The sequence below is a fragment of the Canis lupus genome, chromosome 22 (genome assembly GCF_048164855.1).
Source record: "Canis lupus baileyi chromosome 22, mCanLup2.hap1, whole genome shotgun sequence".
In the NCBI taxonomy this organism is placed as follows: domain Eukaryota; kingdom Metazoa; phylum Chordata; class Mammalia; order Carnivora; family Canidae; genus Canis; species Canis lupus.
Genome location: NC_132859.1, coordinates 44,521,339 through 44,530,181, shown reverse-complemented (window position 1 = coordinate 44,530,181; position 8,843 = coordinate 44,521,339). Strand labels below are relative to the sequence as shown.

The following is an 8,843-nucleotide window of genomic DNA, read 5'->3' as shown; positions in this document are numbered from 1 at the left end:
AATTATGATGACACCTGGCAATTGTGGGGCTGCGTTTTCAGCACAGATGTGGACGGGAGCTTGCTGGGGCCTGTTCAGCTATGAGAAGTCTGGGGAAGGATCGGGCTGCCCTCACAGGAAGTGTGAGTTCTCAGGTACGGCCCTTGGCCATTTGCCGCCCTCAGACAAAGTGCTGCTCCCGCTTTCCTTTCCTTTTTTGGGCCTCAGTCTCCTTTTTTTTTTTTTTTTGGTACATTGTGAACCAACTGTCTGGGGGCTCTCCTCCTGGCAGGTGATCTTTGGGATTAGTAGAGGAAGAAAGTGCTCCAGAGCCTTGTAGATTGGCAGGGCCCCGTGAAGGGCACATGGAAGGAGACCCTGCAAGAGAGGGCTAGTGTAGCTGGTTCCAGGCCTTAAAGCCAAATCCCTGTGGGAGAGCAACTCTCCCTACCGGGAGGTCTCTATCCCCCTCTACCCCCTCCGACCTTCCAGACATACATGCTGTATTGGTTTCTGATAGCCGCTGTAACAAGTTACCACCAATATAGTGGCTTAACACAAATTTGTTACCTTATAGTTCTGGAGGTCAGAAGTCCAAAATGATTCTTACTGGGCTGAAGTCAAGCTGTCAATTGGGCTGCGTTCCTTTCTGGAGGCTCTAGGGGAGAATTCATTTTCTTATCTTTCCCAGCTTTTCTACAGGCTGCCCATATTGCTTGACTCCTGATCCCCTCCACCTTTAAAGCAGCAATGGTCAAATCCTAATGGATGTAGCTAAGATTTATTAATTTTTCATTAGTATATTATATTCCATTGTGTAAATATACGACACTTTATCCATTCTTCTGTTGATGGGCATTGATACTCTTTTTTTTTTTTTCATACTTGATGTATGTTATCATGAACATTTTGGTATCTATTCCTGCATCCTATATAAACATGTTTCCCCAGAGTATATACCTGGAAGTAGAATTGCTGGATATTAAACTGTGTAAGATAATGCGAGATTGGTTTTCAAAGTAGAATTGTGAATAATCCTGCCAGAAATGATGACCTTCTCTAAAACACGGTATTAAAAAAAATTAAAAAAAAATAAAATAAAAAATAAATAAATAAAACACGGTATTGTCAGACTTCCTAAGTCTTGTTAAGCAAATGACTCATTATGTAAATATCTCATTATGGCCCTAATTTGCATTTTCCTGATTATTAAAGAGGTTGAACATTTGTCCATATGTTTGTGGGCCATAGGAATTTTCTGTTCCTGAAATACGTGTCTTTTATCTAGTTTTCTATTGTCTTTTTATTATTGATTTGTAAGACTCATTATCTATTCTTGATTCTCATATTCCCCCTCAATAATATGCATTTGCAAACATACTCTCCCAGCTGTGGCTCGGTTTTTTGTTTTTTGTTTTTTTTTTACTCTATAATTTTCATCTTTAAGTATTCAGATTTATCATTTAACAACTTCATGGTCAGCATAAAACAGCACAGCTTTTGTGTCGTGGTTAAAAAATCCTCACCCAAAAGTAAAACATATATACCTTATATTTTCTATTCAAAGTGAAATTTAAGTCCTTAAGAAGGTTGGAATTTTTGTTTATGGTCTAAGGCAGGACTCTAGTGTTAATTTCTTCCATTTCTTTTTTTTTTTTTTTTTTTTTTTTTTTTTTTTTTTTTTTTTTTTTTTTTTTTTTTTTTTTTTTTAAATTTTTATTTATTTATGATAGTCACAGAGAGAGAGAGAGAGAGAGAGAGGCAGAGACACAGGCAGAGGGAGAAGCAGGCTCCATGCACCGGGAGCCCGATGTGGGACTCGATCCCGGGTCTCCAGGATCGCGCCCTGGGCCAAAGGCAGGCACCAAACCGCTGCGCCACCCAGGGATCCCAATTTCTTCCATTTCTGATCCATCATGCTACTCTCTCTTTCCTTCCAAACTTTTGTTTGCATAGATCTATTTCTGGGCTTTCTATTTAGCTATTCCTGAACTGTTACCACTGTGCCTTTAATGAATGTCACTTTATAATAAATTTCAATATCTGGCAGGACAAATCATTCCTCCCTATCATTCTTCAGAATTTTCTTAGGTATTCATGCCTTCTAGTCTTCCATATTTTGGAATCATCTTGAGAAACTTCACAAAAAGTGTCTTTTGGATTTTGACTGGAATTCTACTGAATCTAAAGATCAATATGGGGAAGAGTTGACAACTTTCATCTGTGACCATTAGCTTTCTTTCCATGTATTTTGCTTTCTCAACATATTTTCATAAGTTTTTTTTAAAAGATTTTATTAATTTATTCATGAGAGACAGAGAGAGAGAGAGAGAGAGAGAGAGAGAGGCAGAGACACAGGCAGAGGGAGAAGCAGGCTCCATGCAGGGAGCCTGACGTGCGACTCGATCCCGGGTCTCCAGGATCACACTCCGGGCTGAAGGCGGTGCTAAACCCCTGAGCCACTGAGGCTACCGAAGCTACCCACTTGTTTTTATTTTTTAAGGGGGAGGGTGGGGCAGAAGGAGAGAGAATCTTTTTTTTTTTTTTTAAGATTTACTTATTTATTTATGATAGACATAGAGAGAGAGAGAGGCAGAGACACAGGAGGAGGCAGAAGCAGGCTCCATGCCGGGAACCCGACGTGGGACTCGATTCCGAGACTCCAGAATCACGCCCTGGGCCAAAGGCAGGCGCTAAACCGCTGAGCCACCCAGGGATCCCAGGAGAGAGAATCTTAAGCAGGCTCTACAACCAGCACAAAGCCCCAGGTGGGACTTGATATCATAACCCTGAAATCACAACCTGAGCTGAAATCAAGAGTTGGAGTCTTACTGACTGAGCCACCCAAGCTCCCCTTAGTTTTGTAAGTTTTATAATTATTTTCCAACCAGGCTTTGCACATATTTTTGAACCATTTTTTATTCTAGTAAAATATACGAAATATAAAAATCCTTTTAACCATTTTTTATTTTTAGCTTTTTTGAGATATAATTGACATAAAATTATGAGATGTTTAAACTGTCTTGTTAAGCAAATGACTCATTATGTAAATATCTCATTTACATATCATGGTGCTTTGATATACACATACATTGTGAAATGATTCCCCATCTAGTCAATTAACACATCCATCACTTCGTAATTTACCTTGTACCACAGATATATTTTTGAGCCATAAAATTAAATTTTGAAAGTAAATGCAATTTCCCTGAATGATTTTATTTGGTCCCAAACTTCATTTAAAATTTATATTCTGGGGATCCTTGGGTGGCTCAGCGGTTTAGTGCCGCCTTCAGCCCAGGGTGTGATCCTGGAGTCCCAGGATCAAGTCCCACGTCAGACTCCCTGCATGGAGCCTGCTTCTCCCTCTGCCTGTGTCTCTGCCTCTCTGTGTGTGTGTCTCTCATGAGTGAATTAAAAAAAAAAAAAAAAAAGCTTAAAAAAATAAAATTTATATTCTTTACATCACAATTCTAAAAGGAAAAGGAAATAATGCTTGAAATATTAACTCTAACTCTTTAAATAAAGAATAGTTTGGGTTTAAAAACTAATTCTTGGACAATTACATGGACAACCTTCCCTGCCGCCATCTCCAACCAGCTTTTGTTACAATAAATATGAAAAATTAGGTTAAGACATTTAATTTTTTTTTATTTATTTATTATGATAGTCTCACAGAGAGAGAGAGAGAGAGAGAGAGGCAGAGACACAGGCAGAGGGAGAAGCAGGCTCCATGCACCGGGAGCCCGACGTGGGATTCGATCCCGGGTCTCCAGGATCGCGCCCTGGGCCAAAGGCAGGCGCCAAACCGCTGCGCCACCCAGGGATCCCAGGTTAAGACATTTTAAAGTACAGTACAAAATGGTACAGGACAAGAGAGTCTTCAGGACTGCATATTATACTAAAAAAGCATAAGTAATCCGACAGTTATAGTAAACACTGATAGTCATATGACCAAAAAGCAAGCTCCTAACACCAATCAATATACAGGTGTCCATTTATTCAGCAGCATGGCCCCAGTACATTAGCCTATGAAGACTCTTCTGGTGGAAGTGAAACTGTGGGATTTAAAAAAAAAAAAAAAAAAAAAAAAAGCATGCTCTTTGGAACACAATTAAGGGGAGAAAAGTCCAGCCACAGAAAGCTTCCATAATTAGCAGGTGTATAGGCTTCATGCTACAGAAAAGACAGTCTGCTGGGTAGGTTCTAAAGAAGCAGAGATAGTTATTTCAATGAAACAGCAATAAGAACATAATTAATCTGTTATCCTTGGTACATTTATCACAGAATACAATCAAAGAGGAAGTTATTCCGATGATGCTTGTGTTTTAGTTTTGCAAAAATGTTCATATCAAAGTGGTCTAAGCTCCAGATTCTCTCTTCCAAAGATGTGTTTTTATTCCTGATGGACTGTACCCTGAAGAAATCAAAGGGAAAATCCCCATCCCTTGTTATAGTCTATCTTCCCAGGTATATGCAGACTCTTTATGTTCCTGCTTTGTGAGCCATTTAAGAAATTTGTATAACAAATGAGTTGGAGATACAATTTTATTTATTTGTTTTTATTATTTTTAAAAAAGTAAGCTCTACACCCAATGTGGGGCTTGAACTCACAACCCCAAGATCGAGAATTGCATGCTCTACCGACTGAGCCGGCCAGGCACCCCTGACATTGCAATTTTAAAAAGCAAAACGAAACACACACAAAAATCAAGGGAAAGTCACAGATGATTTTATAGAGACAGAAGTTTTTTTAAAAATGCTATTCACGGGCAGCCCTGATGGCCCAGCGGTTTGGCACCACCTTCAACCTGGGGTGTGATCCTGGAGACCCGGGATCGAGTCCCATGTCAGGCTCCCTGCATGGAGCCTGCTTCTCCCTCTGCCTGTGTCTCTGCCTCTCTTTCTTTTCTCTGTGTCTGTCATAAATAAATAAATAAAATCTTTTAAAAAAATGCTATTCATGATTCAGTAGACTTAGGAATTTGCTACCATGTTGTTTAATAATTACTTACATTGTTCATTTTCTGAGATTTCATTCCAAGGAAGAGCTGCATATTGTTAGCTTGATTTTATGGCTGTATGGGATACTTTTCCAAGTACTATCTTAAAAGCATTTTGCTTATTATGTCATAAAAGTTGGGCTCTGATGAAGTTTCTGCTGTAGGTGACACACACTGAATACTCTCATAATTTTCCTTTTATTCCTCTTGGTACATATGAAGAGCCCAAAGCTGACAAGGATCCCAACCTAATAGAAGTTTGTGACTTCATTCTAGACCTTATGAAGGCCATAATAACTAGAGCCATTGGCACCCAACACCCCCTAATCTCTGGGCAGGGGAGCTGCTTGCTGGCAGGTTACAAGTGACTGGGCTGCTCCTGACTCCTTCCCTGGAGTCAGAACTGGTCCCACAATACCTTCAGTTGTCTTCCTTGTCTCTTCCAATCTGGAAAAATTCAGGCTTCATCTTCCATGTTTTGACATTTTTGGAAAGTTCTAACTAGTTATTTTGTAGAATGTCCCTAAATTTGTTTGGTATTTTCTCATGATTATATCAACATTATGCATTTTGGGCAAGAAGTGATGGTGCACCCTTCTCAGTGTATGATATCAAGGGATACCTGATGTCAACATGACCCATTACCGGTGATTTTAACATTGATCAATTGTTTGAAGGGGTGTCTGCCAAGTTTCTTCATTATAAAGTTGTTTTCCCCTTTGAAATCGATAAGAGTCTTGTAGGGAGATACTCTGAAGCTCTGCAAATATCCTTCTTCCATATGTTCATCTTCTGGTTTTATATATCCATCAGTGATTCTTGCCTGCAACAATTATGATTATGGTGCTTGCCAAATGGTGATTTTTCTATTTCCATCATTCCTTCTGTATTATTATTATTATTTTTTAAAATATTTTATTTATTGAGAGAGAGAGAACTAGCAGGGGTGAGGAGAGAGGGAGAATCAGACTCTTCACTGAGCAGGAAGCTTGATGCAGGTCTCAATCCCACAACCTTGGGATCATGACCTGAGCTGAAGGCAGACATCTAACAGACTGAGCCACCTGGGCACCCTCCTTCTATATTATTAATGTAGTATTGTACAGTAAGGAAGAGATGTCCCTTTTCTCCAACTATTACATCAGCACAGACTCCAGTGTATTTAATCTATGTGTTATAATTTATTACTATCACTATTTTTGTGCTAAAGTTGTCCCAGGTTTGGGTGTTGGGGACTTCTTCTGGTTGGCTTTTGTGTCTTCCTGACATGCCCCTGTCACTTTGGGGGCACTTCCTTACTTTCTGGCAGCACAAAACATCTCTCCCCCCCTGCATCTTGCTTTTTTCCTGCTCCAGCCCTGGGACCAACCATTTCTTCAAAGAACCTTCATTCTTTTACTTAGAAACCAAGATCTGAGTACTAGATGTGATCACTGCTATGAGATATCACTGCTTGTAGGCCATCTCAGTGGGCAGGGCTAGAAAATATATATCCAGCCTATCTCTATCTCTCCATATGTATCTGAAGTCATGAGTTCACACTGATACCTTTGATTCCAATCCAATGCCATGATCTTCATTCTAGTCTTCCCCTGTCCTTGGCTGTAACTCTTTTCTCTAATAGATACCTAGCTCTTATTATCTACAATATAGTTATTTGCTTAACTAACTCCAGTATATATATAAAGTAGCTTCAGAATTACAAATTCATATCCCCGTGACACATAGTGGCACTAACTAGAATACATTTTTATACAATTCTTTTTAAAAAATATTTTATTTATTTATTCATGAAAGACACAGAGAGAGGCAGAAGACATAGGCAGAGGAAGAAGCAGGCTCCCTGCAGGGAGCCCAATGTGGTGATCCCAGTACCCCAGGATCACTACCTGAGCTGCAGTGATGCTCAACTGCTGCACCATCCAGGTGCCCCCTTCTTTTGTACAATTCTTACCTTCAGCTTTATAGTATATCTTCAACATATTATTTTTCAAAGTTACTTCAGCTAGTTCTTTTCTTCCTCATCCCCTTCAGTGTGGTTATGACATTTATTTATAGAACACTTAGGTTTGCCATTTGGATTTTTGCCTTGTTCCGATTAATTTTCATTATTTATTTGAGGAGGGGAGTGTATGTGAAACATGGTATGGTTCTAAGGGTCAGAATACAAAAAGCTGTACTTAGAGAAGCATTGCTTCCCCTCATCCTTTTATCCCCATTTACCCTTTTCCACCCACTTACTCTCATAGATAACCAGTCTCATTAGCTTGTGACTTGCCTGTCCTGTATTTTTTTCCACAAATGAGCATATACCTTAAATCTCCCTTTATTATATGGAAAGTAGCATAGTATACATATTATTGAGCATATTGCTTTTCTCACTAACCAGTATGGCCTGGAAATCATTCCATAACAGTTCATAGAAATTTTCCTTCTCCTTTTTGTAGCTGCATAATATTCCATTGGACAGATGTACCATCTTTTATTCAACCACTCTCCTATATATGGACATTTAGGTTGTGCCTAATATTTTGCAATACCATCAATGCTGCAGTGAATAATCTTGTGCCTATGTATTTCTTATAGTCAAAAGTGTATCATCAGGGTAAATTCCTAGAAGTGGGATTGCTGAGTCAAAAAGTAAGTTAAAAAAAAAAACACAAAAAAAAACAAAACAACAACAACAACAACAAAAAAAAGTAAGTTCATATATAGTTCTGTCATATATAGTTCTTCAAGACCATCCCCGGTTCTGAGATTCACTAGAAGCACTCACAGGCCTCAGAAATTGTTATATCACAGTTAAAATGTATTACAGCTAAAGAATACAAATCAAGGTCAATAGAGGGGAAAGGTGCATTGGGTGGACTCTGGGGGAACCAGGCACCAGCTTCCAATAGTACTCTTTCATGAGAATTACACAGGATACCCTTACTCCCCCAGCAATGAACAGTAGCAACATATATCAAGTCTTTTGCCAGGGAAACTTCCATGAGCCTGAGAGTTGAGGGTTTTTACTGGGGGGAGGTGGGAAGGTGGGGGTTGTTCACATAGGCAACCAGTACCTTGTTGATTAATTGCAGTTACTGGAACTTCATTACTCAATTTCAGACCTTAGGAAGGAAGATGTTCCCCATGAGGCATAAGCCACATAGATAGGCCAGTACTGTGTGGTTCAAAGTTCCAAGCATGCAAAATTCTCTTATCACTTTGCAGCACAGGGCTCAATTCCCAGAAGCCAGCCAAGGACCAGTCACACATGCAGGTCCTATGAGAATGTGCAAGATTTATGCAACTCAGGGCAGCTGGGTTAACTCTCCTGCATGTTAGGTATTGCCAAATTGTCCTTCAGAAGGTTTGCACCAGTTTGCATTCCTATCAACAATGGGAATTTGCTTCCTCATGGTCTCACCAACAAAATGTGTTGTCATAATTTTTAATTTTTGCCAATCTGATAGGTAAAAAATGTTACCTTAGTATTGTAATTTGCATTTCTCTAATTTCAAGTGAACTCAAACATTTTCCCAATAAAAAGGTTTATTTTTACAAACTGATGTGGCACCTGGGTGGCTCAGTTGGTTAAGCATCTGCCTTCAGCTGGGGTCGTGATCCCAGGGTCCTGGGATAGAGCCCCATATCAGGCTCCCTACTCAGCAGGGAATCTGCTTCTCTCCCTTCTTCTGACCCTCCTCTTGCTTGTGCTCTCCCTCTCTCTCAAATGAATTAAAAAATCTTTAAAAAATAAATTAAAGGGTTTTAGGTTTACAGGTATGTAGTTGACTTTTATATATTCACATTACACTCAGTTAGTTGGCTCATTTCTCCTATTGTTTCTAATTATTTGTAGATTCTTTGGGGTTT

General features: G+C 39.4%; 1 protein-coding gene across 10 annotated transcripts in view; it reads left to right on the top strand.

Annotated features, from left to right (window-relative positions):
• The window catches only part of SLC22A14 (solute carrier family 22 member 14), a 30,064-nt gene that overhangs the window by 135 nt on the left and 21,086 nt on the right, over nucleotides 1–8,843 (top strand). For 9 of the 10 annotated variants that reach the window (XR_012015158.1, XR_012015157.1, XM_072793324.1 and 6 more), the window contains exon 2: nucleotides 47–134. Coding sequence is in view for 8 of the 10 variants with exons in the window: in XM_072793324.1 (XP_072649425.1) it covers nucleotides 47–134 (88 nt within the window). In the remaining 2 variants the exon portion in view is untranslated. Of the gene's footprint in view, nucleotides 1–41; nucleotides 135–8,843 lie in introns of all 10 variants that reach the window. The other variant, XM_072793321.1, reaches the window with a different exon arrangement.